We start from the raw sequence: 19180 nt of genomic DNA, 5'->3' as shown, positions 1-19180 counted from the left end.
TTCAGGCTTCAAACATAAAATAACAAGAACATTTTAAATGGTTGGCATTTGGGGAAAAAAATGGGTATGCTATCAATTTTCACAATTTTGAAGTGGACATTTTTGACTATTTGATGCCTTTTTAATGATAAACGTGCAACATTATTGTTCCACTTCATGATTTGTTTCCCCATGCTCCACTCTTCATTTTTATTTGTAAAAACTATAACTCAAATAAGTTTTATTCCACTTCCCGATTGAGTCCCGATTGTTGTTGAGTCATTAAAAAGATATCTACCTTTATGTTTCCTAGTATATTTGGCAAAAGGTTGAAAGGTTCAAATGGCCAAAATACTTTTGCTAAGTTCAGTATTTTAGACAACCAATCAATTAAAGTTGACTCAACTATCCTCACCTTAGTGTCAACCACCAACATATTTGTACTTGCTTAAACCAGACTTCCAATTATTTTATGATATACAGTAATCCCTCGGTTATCGCGGTTAATGGGGAACAAAACCACCCGCGAAAAGTGAAAATCTGCGAAGTAGCGACGCCCCTTCAAAAACGCTTAAAAAAAAATATATCTCATCTCATCTCATTAGCCGTACCGCTTATCCTCATTAGGGTCGCGGAGGGGGCTGGAGCCCATCCCAGCCATCTCCAGGCAGTGGGCAGGGGACACCCTGAACTGGTTGCCAACCAATCGCAGGGCACAAAGGGACAGACAACTCATTCGCTCATTCACACCTAGGGACAATTTGGACCGGCCAATTCACCTGAAATGCATGTTTTTGGAACGTGGGAGGAAACCGGAATATATATATATATATATATATATATTATTTTTTTTTTTTATCATTTTATTTTATTATTATTATTTTTTAGACCTGCGAAGCTCTGAACCCACGAACGTGGAACCACGAAGTAGCGACGCCCCTTCAAAAATGCTTGGCGGATTTTCACTTTTTGCGGGTGGTTTTGGTCCCCATTAACCATTTTGGGGATCCGTAGATCTCTGTTGGGACCCATAGATTTTTGAGCATGCGAGTCCCTGGGACCCATCACTTTTCAGAGGTAAAATGAACACTGTACCAGACAAGCTTATTCAGCCCGTTGCTCTTATCTACTTGATATAAGATCTCACGTATGTTTTTGGTGTTAGGTTTTATCAAATTCTTATACTCAGGAGCGAAGTTTAGTATGGAAATAATGGTATGTGTTTTGACAGTGGGAACACGGCAATGCCATTCTGATTTTTGCAGATTTCTACGCTGTGGGCTGAGAAAATAACCAAGTTCTTTGCCGATCTAATAGGTAATGTGGACTTGATAGCAACAATCATAAACGTTTACGATCAGTCATGTTTTTTTCTCAGATCCTGGCACTTGAAGACACAACATGATGACATTTTAACACCCAACTCGCAGAAAAAAAGTTAAATTTTTGCAGTGTGTTAACCAGCATGCTTGTGTTGCTCCACGTTCGACTGACACGTTGGCTAAGAAAGGTTCTATCGTAGCAAATTGTAAAAAAGAAAAAAGTTTCTAGTTCACAGATTTCGCCAAAAATTATGATTGACTGTATATACCAATTCTAGTCAACACAAGGCAAAATTTTCACCGAAAGAAGTGGGGAAAACACGTTTATTTGAATGTCAAATCATAATACAGTTGTTCCCCATTTAACTTGTTCGCCACAATTCTGTGCACCGTGATATGCGTTGATCTGACTGTTCACTCTGCTAGCCTCTGGGAAGAGGTACTGCAGTGTGCGGTGCAGGACCACCAGGTTCCACAATAGTCTTGTCCCCCTGGCCATTAGACTGTTAAATGGTCAATCAAACACATAGTAAATCTAAACTGCTGCTAATCTGTACATCTGTTGGTTTTGTTTGACTTTTTGCACTACTGGCAGTTCTTTATAGCTAGCCACTCCTTGCACATCTGTTTCTCTGCACTATTGTACTTACAGTGTTATTGTTACAGTGTTATTGTTACTGTTTACCTGACTTGTTTACCTGACTGCCCATTTTGCACATCTGGCTAGCTGCTCCTCTTGCACTATTTGCACTACTGTAAAATACTACACATAGCCATAATTATTTAGTATATTATTAGTACTCAATACTACAACTCAATACAACATTTTATTTATATCTGTACATTCAAGGAAACTGTGCGGGTCAGATGTATCGACATTTTGTTCTGTATACACGTGTACTAGAATGACAATAAAGTAGATCTGAATCTGAATCTCTGAATCTGAATTATTGTCCTCAGATAATTAGTTTTCTTTGGCCTTTCTGACCGTGGGCTAGGTTATTCTTTTGAGGCAGGTCATTTTAAGAGTGTAAATAAAATTAAAAACTTTGTTTGCATCGTTTGCAAAAGTTACAATAAATAAAATAATTTATCCCAGGAAAAAAATATTGAGGAAAATGTATTTTAGTCTATAGGCAAAACATGCATTGGAAAGAGAAACAAAGGGAATGTATGCAGCTGTACACTGCAGTTAATACTTTTCTGACCAAATTCATACTACGAACCGCAAGGTAGTAATCTATTTCATGCACGAATGAACCGAAGCATATTTTAATACAGCACAATAGAAAACGCAAGTGGGTGTCAAATAACCACTGCAGGCCTCGCGTTGTTTATTCTCTTGCCATGCGGGGATAACACAGCTCGGTGGGAATTTGCAAGAGTATCAATATAAACTATATTCATTCCGAATATTTAAATGAGGGTAGAGTTTTAGAATACAATACATGCTATTATACTGTCCACAGAAGCCTCTAGTGAAAGGTTTGTGGGGGGGGGCTGGAAGGAAACGGCGTACAGAACGATGGACAACCGGAGCACAACCTTTTAGAACACACAAACGCCTATTATTTTCATTTGATTACTGAGTATTTCGCACAGTTTACATATTAACGTTTGTCAATGTTAAAAATTAAGCTCGCATCACTGCTCAACAAAAGCGTGCTAGCGTCACTTAGTTGGATGCTATGCTAACTAGCTTAGCCATAGAAGCCGTGTCCGCCCCGGGAGAGAGAAAAAAACAACAACAATGACCGCTCTGACACTTTGTGGTATGACGCAACAAATACGTTGACACATTCTCAGATGTAAGAACACACTTGGTGTGTTTTTTCTTACCATTAAACGCTTGATTCTAAATTCCTCGGAATCCGCCATCTTTAATTATGCTGCAGTCATTGGCAGCAAACGCCGCCACCCCCTCCTCCTCCTCTCCCTCTGTTGCCGCCGCTTCTTTCTTAGGCCGGAGCAGCTGCAAGAAGGATGCTGAGAAACAAAGTTTCATTCTTAACTCATACTTGTCAACCTCAGTCAAATCCTGGCCTTATCAACTGCAATTCCTCGTATTCAACGATAATAAACCTTGCAAACACAAAGTGGTACCTATTTACTTACAGCAAGTCAGATTATGTACACTGCCCTAAAAAAGTTTTCCCCTTTCCTGATTTCTGTTTTTTTTTTTTGCATATTTATCACATTAAAAGTTTCAGATCACCAAACCAATTTAAATATCACATAGAGACAACCCAAGAAATTACAAAAAGCAGTTTTAAAATGTTGTTCTATTATTGAAGGCGCAAAAAAAAAATCAAAACCTTTGTAAAAATGTAATTGCCCCCTAAACTTAATAGCAAATTGGGCCACTTTTGGCAGCAATAACCGAAATCAAAAGTTTACGATAATTGGTTATGAGTCTTTCACAATGCTGTGGAGGAATTTTGTGCTACCTTTCTTTGCAAAATTGTTTCAAATCTGTCAGATTGGGAGCTTTTCCAGCATGAACCGCCCATTTAAGGCATAAAGTATAGTAGGACACAATTCCTCCACGGCGCAGTAAAAGACTCAATTTTAATTATCGTAAACATTTGATTTCTGTTATCGCTGCCAAAATGGCCCAAGTCGCTATTAGGTTCAGGGGGCAAATACTTTTTCACATAGGTCCAGATAGGCCTAGATTTTTTTTGTGCCTTAATAAATAGAATTAACATTTCAAAACAGCTTTTGTATTTCCTTGGGTTGTCTCTGTGTGATATTAAAATTGTTTTGAAGATCGAAAACCTCTGTGAGTGATGAATATGCAAAAAATACAGAAATCAGGAAGGGGGTCAAGTACTTTTTCATGGCACTGTCGAATAAAAATAATGATCATTCGTACGTTTTTTTGTATTTACCAAATAAATAACACAAAACTTTCTTTTAAAATCTTTCTAGCCTACATCTCCCCTGGATCATCATTGCTGGATGTTCATTGTTGAACCAAAACAGTGGGAGTAGAAGTATGAGTTTGAATGGAGTGATAGAAGATCTTTTTATTGAGTTGCGTTATTGGAGTCGCAATTTACATAAACAACATACCCACCTGTTGTGTGTATGGGTGCACAAACCGTAATTTAAAGGAACACATTTTTTTGCAATTCCCAGAGAAAACAGGCTTTTTCAAAAGCACCGTAGGAGCGGGTGGCTGCACTTCATTAAGATAACCTTCTGGACCGAGGACCTCATCAGCCATGTCTGCGGTGACATTTTCATCTCTGTTTCATATTAGTTATTGTGGCGATCTGGTTTAGATTCACTTGAATCAGTAAGTGTAAGTGAATCGGTAAGTGTAATTAAAATGTATGAGTTTGCTACGAATGCCTTCTATAGACTGTAAGTGTGCTACTACTGGTGCTACCTAGATCTTTTATAATAATAATATTAATAATGATAATAACAATAATAATAATTATGATAATAACATTATTAACCGAATTAATAATGAATACTTTATATAATACATATTTAATAACGATAATACATTATTATATTGTTGATATTGAGTTTTATTAATAATTTGTGTTATCATTACCATTATTAATCCTACCAACACAAGCTCATATAAACACTGAAAAGGAGAAAACCCCTCAGCTACATTTCTATTTGTTACCGTCCTCTCATCCAATTTGCTTTCTTTCCTGGACACATGCTTGGGCAATAATGCCAGTAGTCGCCAGGAACTAAATTTGGGACTGAGTCTGCATTACAACTTTTTGGGAATTTTTTTACGACACTCATGATATCCCAAAAGAAAATCTAAGGTCCTCAGGATTTATGTGGGTTATTATTATTATTATTTGTTTTAAATTATAATAATTGATCATTGTTAGGGTGGCACAGTGAATGAATGGTTAGCGCATCAGCCCCACTGTTCAGAGGACCAAGATTAAAATCCAGCTACGTGCCCTCCTGTGTAGAGTTTGCATGTTCTCCATTGATCTGCGTGGGTTTCTTCCGGGCACTACAGTTTCCTCCCACATTCCAAAAACATGCATGTCAGATTGATTGTTGACTCCAAGTCTAAACTAGGTATGAGTAAGCGTGTGAATGGCTGTCTGTCTCTGTGTGCCCGCAACTGTCTGGCAACCAGTTCAGGGTGTCCCCTGCCAACTGCCCTAAGATAGTTGTGATGGGTTCCAGGACCCCTGCCACCCCTACTGATGATAAGCGGTGCAGAAATTGGATGAAAGGATGAATGCATATTACTACTACTCACTATCAATCCATGCAGGTGGTGGACATCCAAACTCCCAACAGAAGGCCAGGGCTAATATTTGAACTGCAGTAGATGTATAATTGAATGCAATTGTCTAGAATGAACGCCTCGAATTTGTTTCTTGGTTTTCAGAGATTTAGTTTCCGTTTTTAAGCATTCACTCGTCCTTGGTAGCTTATGACAACCACAAACCAGGGACATTAAGACAATTCGACTCCGAAGGCGACTCCCGTCCAGCAGATGGCGGTGCAAGGCTAAATACAGCCATGGCTTTCTTGTCGTTTATAAATAATTTTCAATGCCTTAATCCTGAATATAACCTCCTCAAACAGGCCTCAAAACCTAATCCAAACATGTATTTTTTAGTTATTTACCTCAAAAAGTATTTATTATTGTCTTATTTCCTGTATGTCTGCCTTGAGTTTCCGTCTGTAGACACGTGACCTCGGGGCATTACCCGGAAGTAGTTGACAAATTGACGAGCGGACGTTCGTTGACATTTGAGGTTTCCGCGCGGCATTTATTTGACGCTTTTGTTTACACGGACACCTTGTGCTTGCGAATGGCAAGAGCAGTAGTGGCCGCGGCGGGGCCGACCACTCTGTCCCGGTTCAGGGGTTCACTGGTTGCGGCTGTGCTGGGCGACTGTGTCGGCGGCGAATTCGAGGGAGTTGAGGAGGTTCCCATTGAGAATGTACTGCGGCATATGAACAGCTTGGATGACGAGACCAAAGGAATTGGTGAGGCGGCACACCCACACAATCACCTTTAGTCCACACCTTTCAACTTCAGCCAATCGTCCCCCTTATTAATGATTGTAATTCTGTTTATTAGGTGATGATAATCCTTACAAACAACACAGCACCTATTTACTCACAGCAAGACATATGGTGTAGAGAAAACTTTAAAGATAATTAGTGTAAGCAAGTTTATTTTATTTACCAAGTAAAGTCAAGTCATGTTTTTTTGTATAGCCCTTAATCACAACAATATAATAGAAGGCCTTTATTGTCATTGCACAGAGTGTCAATGAAATTCAAAGCACATATAATTTGAAGTAAGATATAATTTAAAAAATACCATAGAATTCAAAGAGTAACATAGAATTTAAAAGTACTGCAATTACCAATATGCTGAAAAATATATCTAAAATTAACAACACAAGACAGAACACAATATTAAAACCCAGCAACTGATATAGAAGCAATCAATGATAAAAATTGATCATATACAGATTATTGGTTATTTAGAGTGCAAATACGGATTACCTGGTGGGACAAAGAGGTGGAGATGACCCCCAGTGCATGTTAGGTTGGTTCAGACTTGAGTTAAGTATTGTGACAGCTTTTGAATCTGTATCGCTTACAAGAGTGAAGCAGGTTGAACAGATTGTCAGTAATGTCCTTCATGATGCATTTTGCTCTTTACAGTTATCTGATTTGTAAATGACAGTCAAGGAAGGAAATGGGTTGCCAATGATCTTTTGTGCAGTATTAATCACCCTCTGCAGCCTCTTTCTGTCTGCTACTGTCCAGCTTGAGTGCTGCACTGACACAGCGTAGGTTAGCAGGCCCTTTATGGTGGAGCGGTAGAAGGTCACCAGCAGGCTTGTGCTCAGGTGTTCTTTTTTGAACTAGAAGTCTCTAGAGCAGTATAGACATTTATTATACCATCCCCTGATTTAAAAGCTATGCGAGGGTAAGGAAAAACTCAAAAGCCTCAGCATGAAGAAAATACAGAAACAATGAAAGGGGGACATGAGGTAATTCCCTACTGGAATGACCAGGTTGCAATAGAAATTGCAAGGGCATCAACAGACAATACAGAGATTATCAACCTGAAGTTTAGGTAATAACATAATGTCCAGTTGACAATTTCCGGTTCCAAACACAAACAATTCTTTCAGCATCTTTCTTAGTTCTTTCTCCTCTTGCATTACATTACGTTAACATCATGCGCAAATGGCATAACTGACAATAGTTGGTTTTCAAGAAAAAGTATAAAAACTGTTAATTTTTTAAAACAATATTAACACTTAGTCTTATTTTTTCAAATCACCAATTATTCATTATTAATACCACATAATGAGTTTGTCACTGCAATTTGCTTACCAGGAGAAGGTGGGAGTGGAGGATGCTATAGTATACATGTTACACCGATCCCTCTCTCACCTGGATAGGGCGAAGGGGGCTGTGAGGATTACATTTTTGGACTTCTCCAGTGCCTTCAATACCATACAGCCTCTGCTACTGAGTAGGAAACTGACAGAGATGGGAGTTAGCTCACACCTTGTAGAATGGATTACTGACTACCTGACAGGCAGACCCCAGTATGTGAAACAGGGGGGCTGTACATCGGACACTGTGGTTAGCAGCACAGGATATCCGCAGGGGACTGTTCTCTCTCCGTTCCTATTCACTCTATATACATCGGACTTTAAGTACAACTCTGAGTCCTGCCATGTGCAAAAGTTTGCCGACGACACTGCGATCGTGAGATGTATCAGAAACGGGCAGGAGGAGGAGTACAGGACATTGATTCAGGACTTTGTCCGATGGAGCGACGCAAACCACCTGCACCTAAACACCACCAAGACCAGAGAGATGGTGGTGGACTTCAGGAGAACCAGAACGCACCCGGTTCCTGTAACCATCAAGGGAGAATGTGTAGAATTTGTCCAGACCTACAAATACCTGGGTGTGCAGCTGGAAAACAAACTGGACTGGACTGCCAACACAGAAGCTCTATGTAGGAAAGGGCAAAGCCGACTTTACTTCCTCAGAAGGCTGGCCTCCTTCAACATCTGCAAAAAGCTCCTGAAAATATTCTATGAGACAGTAGTGGGAAGCGCCTTCTTCTATGCGGCAGCGAGTCGGGGAGGCAGCGTCAAGAAGAAGGATGCCTCTCGTCTCAATAAACTGGCTAGGAAAGCGAGCTCTGTTGTGGGCAAAGAGCTGGACAGCCTAACAACAGTAGCTGAGAGACGAGCACTGAAAAAGCTGAGGTCAATCATGGACAATCCATCGCATCCACTACACAGCATTATCTCCAGACAGAAGAGCAGTTTCAGCGACAGACTGCTGTCACTGTCTTGTACCACGGACAGACTGAAGAGATCCTTTCTTCCTCATACCATGAGGCTCTTTAACTCCACCCGGCAGAGTAAAGGCCCACATTAAACCACACCACCTACATTGGATATTACCGAATCTTACTGCAATATGTATTCTGTGTAGCACTATTTAGTTACTCTATATAACACGCTACAGTGGGCAATTGCACGTCACACTGGGTATTTGTATATTGTATTCTTTTGGCTTTATTATTGTACTGTTCTCAGCTCAGGGATGCTGCTGGAAATGTGAATTTCCCTCCGGGGATGAATAAAGTATCTATCTATCTATCTGTCAAAACAATTGCTAATTCCCAAATATTTAAACAAAACGATCGTGGCCTTACTGTTAACAGCCTTATCAACATTGATGAATTTCTAGGAAAAATTAACAAAAAAGGACTAGTTTTAAAAATGATCTCGTATACAATAATTGCCTTACAGTACGTCAGTACTTAGTATTGAATTAAAATGAATTGTCTTTGATGCCATTGATAATCGACGTTGTGAAACATTGTATGCAATGAGATTAGACATGGCACTCGGGGGTAAACATGTAATATAGACTTAATAGAGAAAACAAGAGAAAAAATTGTCATGACAAAGAGGCAAAAACGTTCACAACCAGCCTAAGTGCTAATAATTGTGCAATGAAAAATAATGGTGCGTTGTAACAATGTAACAATAAAAAAAGTGTAATATTTAGCAGCAAAAAAAATTCCCAAAATATGTCTCAAGATGTACATTTTCACAGTTTTGCAGTTTGTACGTTGTTATGGTCATCGTCGCATGCCAACAGTTCAATGATGGAATTCAGAATGTTATTAATTCCCATTTAAAAAAAATTATGAAAATATGAAAAACTGAGACGGTCTTCCTACCTGCCATGAAAAACGACAAATCGGGGAAACAAATTAAGTACCGTAAATTCCGGACTATAGAACGCACCTGATTATAAGCCGCACCCACCACATTTTAAGAGGAAAACCGATTTTTGTACTTATTATATACATTACAAAAATATACAGTTGCAAATACATATTATACATGGTTACACATATTTACAAAGAAAGACGGTAGACTGAGTGAGTTTTCAAAGCTTTAATCATAGTAATATAACTTTCATCCCAAACGGTGCCTGTGACAGGGGAGTTAATGGTAGCAACACGCTCGCAACACAGTAAACAGGTCTGTTAAAAAAACATACCGTACTTGTAAAAATCACGGTAAACCGTCCTCATCTTCCTCCCTAGAACTGAAACCATCAAAGTCGTCTTCCTCAGTGTCGGAAAGAAACTTTGTCATATAGACGTCGTCCCACGCTCCCGCAGCCGGACTCGCGCTGTCACTGTCGCTGGAATTTTCATCCATTCCTGATTCTGTGCCCTCCTCTCCGTCACGCAGCAGACTGGCTTTTCGGAACCCGTTGGTAATGGTGGATTTTTTTATGCTGCCCCACGCTGTTAGGATCCACTTTCATACTTGCGAAAAAGTTGCCTTTCGCATTCTGACAGTTTTAGTGAAAGATTTCTCGCCGCTAGTCAAGCCAAGAAGTTGCAGTCTTCCTCGGCGCATATATTCCACCGGTCTAAATCTTACCTTTTGTACTCGAGCGCCGCTGACGGCCGTTAGAAAAATTACATAAATTGGCCGCATCACTGAATAAGCCGCAGGGTTGAAAGTTTGGGGGAAAAGTAGCGGCTTATAGTCCGGAATTTACGGTACTGCCTTTTTCGCACAAAGTTATTATTTTTGGATTGCTTATTATATATACATAGCAGTGATTTTGCAGACTTCATCTTCTGATGTACTCAGCAACAGAAACTTTCACAGTTTAGTTTAATTTGCTACAAATATGTCAGTGTCTATTCCCATTGTCTTTCTGTATTCTATGTCCTTCGTTCACATTGCTATTTTACTGTCTGCATTAGAGTGAGGAAGGCATAGCAATATGCGTGAAAAGTAACATTAATTTTGCTCTAACGTCTTAGCAATTTTCAAATAACTTGTCTGCTACCACCAGTGACCGAGACATTCCGGATTGGAACTGAAATGGGCAGAACGAGATTGGTCTCACAAAGAAGGAGATTTAAAAAAAGATGATACAAACATTTTAAAAGGCAGAGACAATTTCAAATAATCAAAAAACTTTAAAAATATGGGGAAAACATAAAATTTGACAGCTATGCTATTAGTCAATGAATATTGTAATAGGAAATGAATACCAAGATGTGAGAGCGTAATTTGAATTTAGTCTACATTTTGGCGGAGACAAATTGATGCAAGATTGGGATAAGATTAGTATAAAATAAAGATAAGATAAAGATAAGACCAATTTGGATAAAAGTGCGTCGATGGGTGAAACTCACCAGCTGGAAACTATGTAGTTGTTATTTATCTCTTCAATGATTCGGTGTCCATTCTGTTAAGGTGTCAGCTTAAACCACATTTACTCCTTATTGTCTGAAAAGAATGCGTGTTCCTCGTTATGACTTACACGTCGACCTGTCTAGGGTTTGACATCAACTGTAATCTGTAGGGGGCAGTACGTTGCTATCTTTGGTCACCGAGTTAAGTCAAGTCACATTTATTTGTAAAGCCACAAAAATGACCGAATGGTCTTTGTTGTCATTATACAATTTAAACAAAATTGTACAAATTATCCTTTCAGTCTAAATAGAACAAAAAGGAAAATATGTGCAAAATTATAAAAAAGGTTTTGGGGGAAAAAAAAAACCCAACAACAATAATATAGCCACCAGGCTGTACTTGCCCAGGTGACACCGCACTAAATGGTGCCCCGACGATCTTAGTGGTAATGGATCCTACTAACTAACCAACCAACCAATAAATACGGTACTGAATATGCCAATTGTGGCAGTTGTAATGTACATCATGCTTGTGTGTACTGTAGATGGGAGTTCAGGGTTGTAAAAGCTCTTGGGAAGAAGCTGCTCCTTGTTCTGTTCTTTTGCTTTGATGCACCAGCCCAAAGTCAGAAGGTCAAACAGCTGTTATGGGCACAGCTGAGGCACTGGGTGGAGTAGATGTCCATCAGGGAAGGGAGGGGGCAGGCAATGATTTGGCCATTCTTTACTACCAGAAACAAACATAATACGAAATTCTGTGCTGTGCAACCAACTGCAAACTTAATCGCAGCATTCCTACTAAGTAGAATAGCAAATTTTAGAAATCCTGACTTGGTTCTCGACTGCCGCAATCCTGCACGTTTTGGAATTTTCTCATCTACTTAGGCGGTTCGACTGACCGCGACTGTGCTGTGTTTGCAACTGTCTTTCAGGTATCCTTGAATACAGTGATGACACAGCTATGGCACGTTGTGTGACTGAGTCTCTGCTGACCCGGAATGGCTTTGATGAGTCTGACATGGGTCGTAGGTAGGGAATATAATATAATATAACTGTATGTTTTCTATTAATACATTTTTTGAACAATAAAATAAATAAACCACAAGTGCTGACATAAAAACCTCTTGCTTCCAGATTTGGAAAGGAGTACAGTGAATCCCCGGGTAGAGGTTATGGTTCTGGAGTGATCCAGGTGTTAAAGAAGCTGGTGTCTCCTCACCTCACTGATTTCTACCAGCCAGCCAGGGATCAGTTTAATGGTCGGGGGTCTTTTGGGAATGGCGGTGCAATGAGAGCGGCCCCCTTTGCCTTGGCCTTCCCTGAGCTTGCTGATGTCAAAAAGGTATGTCAAGATCTCAACTGAAGATCTCCTACGACGGTGTGTAACTACTCCCTTTAGAGAACAGCACAAATAGGGTTCAACCAGATTAGTAAGAAAAGTGGGGGGACCAGCAGCACGACCAAGCAAGAGGACAAAATACTTTAGGGTCTCTAGTTTGAGAAATTAAAGCCTTACAGGTCCTCAAATAGTAGCTTGGTTAAATAGTACCCGCAAAACACCCGTGTCAACCGCAAAGAGATTCTGACTTTCAAGGCAGAGCTGCAAAGAAAAAGCTACATCTGAGACTGTCCAAAAAGGAAGATAATGATATGGGCAGAAGAACACTGACATTATTTTATAAATAAAAGTAGACTACACAAAAATGTCTGACTGATCGCCTATTTCGAGCTTTGACGTTCACAGAATTAAAGGGTGAGCAAAAAAGGTTCAAGTTCAAATTCAGACTTATTTATGTTGCATTTAAAAGTCCAACTTCATACAATTCTTCCATGATCATGCCATGTCTCATGATGATTATCTTGTATTTCAAGTTTGCTCGACAGGGTGCAATGCTGACTCACGCTTGCTCCCTCGGCTACAATGGGGCAGTGCTACAAGCTTTGGCAGTTCATCTTGCCCTGCAGGGTGACTTGAACCAGCCTCAGACCTTCATCCACAAGCTCATCACAGAGATGGAGGAAGTTGAAGGTGATGAAGCCTCATTGAATGATGCCAGAATGTAGGTCATTTCTTTTTTGAGCACCTATTTGCACACAGGGACGCGTAGTTTCTATTTTAAGTAATTGTTTTCTTTGTTGTGTTGTTGACACAGTCTAAAGGAAGCAGAGAAGCCGTTTTGTAACCGCCTTCATCGAGTCAGCGATTTGATGGAGAAGGGCAAGGTTACCATTGAAGAGGTTATATCTGAGCTGGGTTAGTACAAATAAAAATATAGGGATGTAAATAAGTATTCGAAGACCATGCTATTTTGCCATTTCTCCCACTTAGAAATCATTGAGAGGTCTTAAATTTTCATAATAGGTGCATGTCCACTGTGAGAGAGATAAACTATAAAGAAAAATTCAGAAATCACAATGCATGATTTTCTACCGATTTATTTGTGTGATATAGCTGCAAAGTATTTGAACACCTGAGAAAATTAATGTTAATATTTGGTACAGTAGCCTTTGTCTGCTATTACAAAGGTCAACCGTTTCCTGTAGTCTTTCGCCAGGTTTGCACACATTGCAGGAAGGATCCTGGACTGCTCCTCCACACAAATCTTCTCTAGATCAGTCGGGTACTGGGCTGTGCTGAGAAACACTGAATTTTAGCTCCCTCCAAAGATTTTTGGGGCGGCATTGGCTCAGTAGGTTCATTGACTTGAAAAGCGCTATATAAATTCAGACCAGACCATTTTCGATTGGGTTCAGGTCTGGAGACTGGCTGGGCCGCGCTGATTCTTACGGAGCCACTCCATGGTTTTCCTGGCTGTGTGTTTTGGGTCGTTGTCGTTTTGGAAGACCCAGCCACGATCCATCTTCAATCCTCTGACTGACGGAAGGAGCATTGAAGGAAATCTCACAAAATACACGGCCCCTGTCATCCTCTCTTTAATGCAGTGCACTCGTCCTGTCCCATGTGCAGAAAAACACCCCCAAAGCATGATGCTACCACCCCCATGCTTCAGGGCAGGGATAGCGTTCTTCGGATTGTACTCTTCATTCTTCTTCCTTTAAACACGCTTAGTGGAATTATGACCAAAAAGTTCTATTTTGGTCTCATCTGACCACAAAACCTTCTCCCATGACTTCTCTGTATCATCCAAATGGTCATATGCAAACTTAAGACGGTGTGCTGACATGTGCTGGTTTAAGCAGGGGAACCTTTTGTGCCATGCATCATTTCAAATCATGGCGTCTTAGTGTATTACCTACAGTAACCTTGGAAATGGTAGTCCCAGCTCTTGTCAGGTTATTGACCAACTCCTGTTGTGTAGTTCCTGGCTTATTCCTCACCTTGCTTGGGACTATTGAGACCCCACGATGTGATATCTTGCATGAGGCTCCCCTCCGATTGAGATTGATCGTCATGTTTAGATTCTTCCATTTTCTAATGATTGCTCCAACAGTGTACTTTTTTTCACAAAGTGGATTGGCAATTGCTCATTAGCCCTTTCCAGCCTTATGGAGCTGTACAATTCTGTCTCTGGTGTCTTTGGACAGCTCTTTGGTCTTCGCCACGGTACAGGTTAAAGTCTTACTGATTGTATGGGGTGGACAGGTGTCTTTATGCAGCCAACGACCTAAATCGGGTGCATCTGATTCAGGATGATACAGTGCAGGTGGACTTCTAATGGGGAGATTAACAGGTCTCTCAGGGTCAGAATTCTTGATGATACACCCAAAATGGCATACAGTGATGTATGCAGCAGTTAAACACTGTATCTGAATAAATTTGTGAATGCGTGTGAAAGGAATAACAGTAAAATAATTGAATCAATTGATAAGTTTGTAGTTATTTGACTCTCAAAATATGGAGAGAAGACTTCAATGAATTTTGAATTTGCAAGGAGAATAGCCGAGGTCTGTCCTCAGACTCTTAGGATGCAAAGATCTTAGTCTGTTCTAAAGGTCCTCTCCTGAGCCCTTTCTTTTTATTAAATTTCATAGCAGTTCTTCACTAAAGGTGTGCAATCAAATAACCGCGACATTATTGGCCGATAGTGACAATGATGTAAACAGTTCATAATTGTCAAAATAACATACAACAGTGAGGAATGACAGTCAAAATAACGAACAACAATGGGATCCTGTGTAATCTCCTTTGCAGGTGTCCACTGATTAGAGGACAGAATAAGTGTACAACTCATTTAGTCTAAACAATTTAAAAAATAAATGAAAAGTCATCTGGCTACCTTGATGTTTTTTGTTCACATTTTATTACTGTTTTTATCAGATGTAGCAAATGAGATATATATTTTTATACATTTTTTAGGCATTATTTTTCATATATTACTAAAAATAAATGAAATAAATTGTACAATACAAAAAAATACATGATTTAAAATAATCAAATGTATCTGCCAGTGGAACAAGAAAAAAATAATCATTGGATTTATTTTTACTATTGGTTCTATTTTACTTTTGTTTTTGTTGTCCTTTTTTATTATTTAATTTATCATATCTTTTTATTTCTAAATAATTAAAGGAACACCAAAACAAAGGCCGAGCTAAAAGGTTAATTCAGACCAAATAAGTTCAGGCCAAGAGATGGCGGCAGCAAGGAAAAAAGTTCCAAATTCTATACAGCTCATTCATCTTCTATTGGATCAACATGTTGCAAGTCTTAGGGTCCTGTGATTATTTCTTACAATTAACTGGCCATTTGTATGAACCATTCTCCCTTATTTTAGGGAACGGCATCGCAGCACTCCAGTCAGTACCGACTGCTATTTTCTGTGTTCTTCATTGCCTGCAACAAAGGGAACTCCTTCCAGAGAACTACGGTGGCCTGGAGAGGACAATAACATACAGTTTGGCGCTGGGTGGAGACACAGACACAATAGCTTGCATGGCTGGGGCCATCGCTGGAGCCCATTATGGAATCGAGGCCATCCCTCAGCCTTGGATCCTTTGCTGCGAGGGGGCAGACGACGCAGATGTGAATGCAAAGCGACTTCACAAGTTGTACCATCAGTTGTTACAGAGGAGTGGGACAAGAAGCGATCAAAGCAGTGAAGACAAGTCCGAAGACCATCAAAGGTCTTCAAACGGCACAGAGAAGTAAACCACAAATGAGCCACAGTACACAAAATCCTACATTTAACTGCAGGAGACTGTTATGTAAAATGTAAATACAGCGGTACCTGTGTATACGGAGAACCTACAGGCGCGAGAATTTCAATTTACGAGATTCATTTGGAACAATAATCTTGCTCAACAGAAGTCGGAAAATCCATGTTACGAGCGTTCACTAAAGACCGCTCACCATCAGCATCAATTTTTCCCAGTTTGTGCATGCTGATGTCTACAAAGGAGATTAGTGGGAGGAAGTTTCTGCTTTCGTTAAAAAGAAACATCCAAAAAAAGTGTCAACAAGTCGTGCGACAGCTCCCTTTATTGGACTTTCCTTACTCATTTCCGTAACATTTTGAAAGGCAGGCAGAGACAAAATCTCCTTTTTCTTCAAAAAACTTTAGAAAGTGAAAGTGTTGCGAGTCCAGCTAAAAGGGCAAAAGAAAATGATGGATAAAAACGTACTGGCAAAAAAAAATGCGCCATTTAAAAATGTGTGTACGTTCATTTAAGTTAAAACAACTTTATTTTAAATTTACAGTAAGTGTTTACGTTTTAGTCTCTCCTTCTTTGTCATGCCTCCCGTACCCCTCCTTCATTATCGTGAAAATGTTCTTGTTACGCAAGCAATTCAGGCTACAAGCACGATCCTGGACCAAATTAAGCTCGTATGTAGAGGTACCACTGTATAGGTCAGGCACAATGACTTGTTACATTGACAGAATATTTTATTTTCAACTACTTACATGTTTGCAGAAAGTACGCTCTCATCTGAAATTGGAATGCCAGCCACAGGTTTCAAAACAGTGGCAACAGAATTATTCAATAGCTGAGTAATGCACATCAAACACTTGTTTGGAACATCCCACTGGTCAACAGGCAAATTTGCAATGGGCAGATGCAAGGCAGTGTGTTTGATCTTGTCATTAGTGGAGAACAAACCATAACGTAAACCCGCAATCTTGAACTCGTAAACGAACACATCACTGAGACACCCCATATCCATTTTGTCTCTGAGCTTCAAACTACTTGAAGAGTTCCATTCTTGGGTACTGTTCATGCTTTGATCCACTGTTTACACGTTTGGATTTTGGTGCAATTTCCTAATATGTGTCCTCCTTCAATCGTCTGACATTATTTCAATCTACACCAAACTTCCTTGCTGCTTCCAGATTACCTGTTTTTTCAGCGATCTCGATCACTTTTAGCTGGAAGTCAGCAGTATAGGACAGACTTTTTCGTTTCCCCCCAGGCATTATGCATTGCAAACATAATTTAACAAATAAAAATATTACATTTCAGCACATTTTTTACACATTTTGTATATTCTGTGGCTGCATTTTACGGTTGCCCCTATTCACTACTGGTGAGACACAAGCAAATTTGCGTATACGAGTTGACCGGCAACATACGGGAAAGGCGCAGCCAATCACGGTGGTCATATGCATCAGTGCTTCAGCAAAGAACATGATTTACCCCTTTCTGTGCTGCTAGGTGAACAAGACGTTGATCAGTTTTTTAAAATTATTTTTCCAGTGATCTCATCATATTGCGGTCAAAACAATGATTGTTCGTTCGGGTAGGTACACGTCCTTTTTACATAAGAAATGTTGATTTCTCCACCTGCAAGAATTTTAAAGAGTGCATGTCTATAGGACAGTTCATGTTATATTTACATTTAAAATTTACATGAGACCCTTTGAGGACAGCCTTTACGCTTAGGTGGCCCTCAGTAAAAGGAGTTTGACACCCCTACACCATAAAGGGCATCTAGTGGTAAAATCATAACACTGCCCCATGAAATGAAATAATTGTCTCGTCAGCTAAAATAAGTGGTGCCGACGACCAATCGAGCTAGTGCCAATGTTGGACACTCCTTTTATCCGTAACACAAAAGTGACGAAAAGATCACAAACTAAGTCATGACAGGAAGCCTCTGATTGAATAGAAGATTCCACGTGATTGGGAATTTCTGAACACTTTCCCAATCACAGTATATGACGATGCAACTGAATTGTCTTTTACTTTATTTTCCCTCTTACATGGAGCAAAAATATTTCATTGTTTCTATTCTGGGGCTGTACAATTCCTGGCATTTTTAGATTGGTGTGTATTTTTTGAGCCACTGTTTGACTTTTTCGCATATCCGTTATCTCTTTTTGGTATACCATTTCTTAATACATTTTCAAAATGAGCAATGTTCATGTTTTTCGTAGGGTCATTTTATTGCCAAAATTAAATAGCATTATTAATAAAATGGTTAAGGATTTCAATATCCTGAGTTTGTGTTTTTAATGTCAAACTGCTATGAAGGAATACATCATATACTCTCAAATGTATAGAAAATGAACTGTTAATGCTAAAATCCATGGGTGAAGGATAACCTTCATACAGAACTAGATAGATAACGTGTTCTGAACCAGTAATATTTTGTACAAAAATAGGTATGATTATTGATTTTAGATAAATGCTATTACTGTATTTGTAAATTTGCAGTACAATATGCTTGCTCTAGCCAGCGGCGCCAGAGTGACCCCTAAGGACAGCAGAGGTTGCCTGCATACATGTTCTGAAAATGGGTGCTGGATCATGTTATTTTATTGAAAAAAAATTTCTTTGTGGTTGACTGAGTCTGTTTAACTCATCCATCTATCATCTGCACCGCTTGTCCTCAGTATGGTCACGGTTCTATTTAACTCTACTTCCAATAATTGCCCTGGTGATAATATTAAAATGGGTTGTTATTTTAGAAATGCATATTAAACTGGCTGCTCTTTGCGCTAAAAAATAACAAAAAGTCGCTGTCAGCTTGAAAAGGGTTGGAGACCCATGATATAGACTAATACCTGTGCATTCAGAAAAACCTCATAAGAAAAATATACGGGAAAGTCGAAAATGCATTTTATTGATTAGCTAAATGTGTAAAATTCACATGCAGAAATTCACATTTCTTTTCCTTCCCAATTTGAGCAATCAATCACTGCGTTATTCTGAGCGCCATAGTCTTAAAAAGGCCTTTCACCAAGCA

General features: G+C 39.5%; 2 protein-coding genes across 5 annotated transcripts in view; one reads left to right on the top strand and one right to left on the bottom strand.

Moving 5' to 3' along the window:
• The window catches only part of LOC148351396 (zinc finger MYM-type protein 4-like), a 79136-nt gene extending 75853 nt beyond the window's left edge, over positions 1-3283 (bottom strand). For all 3 annotated transcript variants that reach the window (XM_088354770.1, XM_088354772.1, XM_088354771.1), the window contains exon 1: positions 3141-3283. In XM_088354770.1, coding sequence (XP_088210896.1) covers positions 3141-3179 — 39 coding nt within the window. In that variant the 5' untranslated portion in view covers positions 3180-3283. The remainder of the gene's footprint in view (positions 1-3140) is intronic.
• A 2717-nt stretch (positions 3284-6000) lies between these two features.
• Positions 6001-18425, top strand: adprs (ADP-ribosylserine hydrolase). 2 transcript variants are annotated; one of them, XM_088354894.1, is made up of 7 exons: positions 6156-6293; positions 9919-10094; positions 11967-12063; positions 12169-12376; positions 12907-13094; positions 13188-13288; positions 15771-18425. In XM_088354894.1, the coding sequence occupies exons 3-7, from the start codon at positions 11996-11998 to the stop codon at positions 16142-16144; spliced, it is 939 nt and encodes a 312-aa protein (XP_088211020.1). In that variant the 5' UTR covers positions 6156-6293; positions 9919-10094; positions 11967-11995; the 3' UTR covers positions 16145-18425. The 2 variants fall into 2 exon arrangements, with proteins under 2 accessions (XP_088211019.1, XP_088211020.1); XM_088354893.1 differs by lacking the exon at positions 9919-10094 and having other exon boundaries at positions 6001-6293.
• Positions 18426-19180: the final 755 nt, after the last annotated feature.

The sequence above is a fragment of the Urocampus carinirostris genome, chromosome 15, assembly GCF_059441175.1.
Source record: "Urocampus carinirostris isolate Australia breed hairy pipefish chromosome 15, RoL_Ucar_1.0, whole genome shotgun sequence".
Taxonomy (NCBI): domain Eukaryota; kingdom Metazoa; phylum Chordata; class Actinopteri; order Syngnathiformes; family Syngnathidae; genus Urocampus; species Urocampus carinirostris.
This window is presented reverse-complemented; position numbering and strand designations above follow the sequence as displayed.

Excerpts from the sequence above, each read along its gene's own strand:
- adprs (XM_088354893.1), top strand. The coding sequence starts at position 6,116 with ATGGCAAGAGCAGTAGTGGCCGCGGCGGGGCCGACCACTCTGTCCCGG. Across the intron at positions 6,294-11,966 it reads TGACGAGACCAAAGGAATTG|GTATCCTTGAATACAGTGAT; the intron begins GTGAGGCGGCAC and ends ACTGTCTTTCAG. Across the intron at positions 13,289-15,770 it reads AGAGGTTATATCTGAGCTGG|GGAACGGCATCGCAGCACTC; the intron begins GTTAGTACAAAT and ends CCCTTATTTTAG.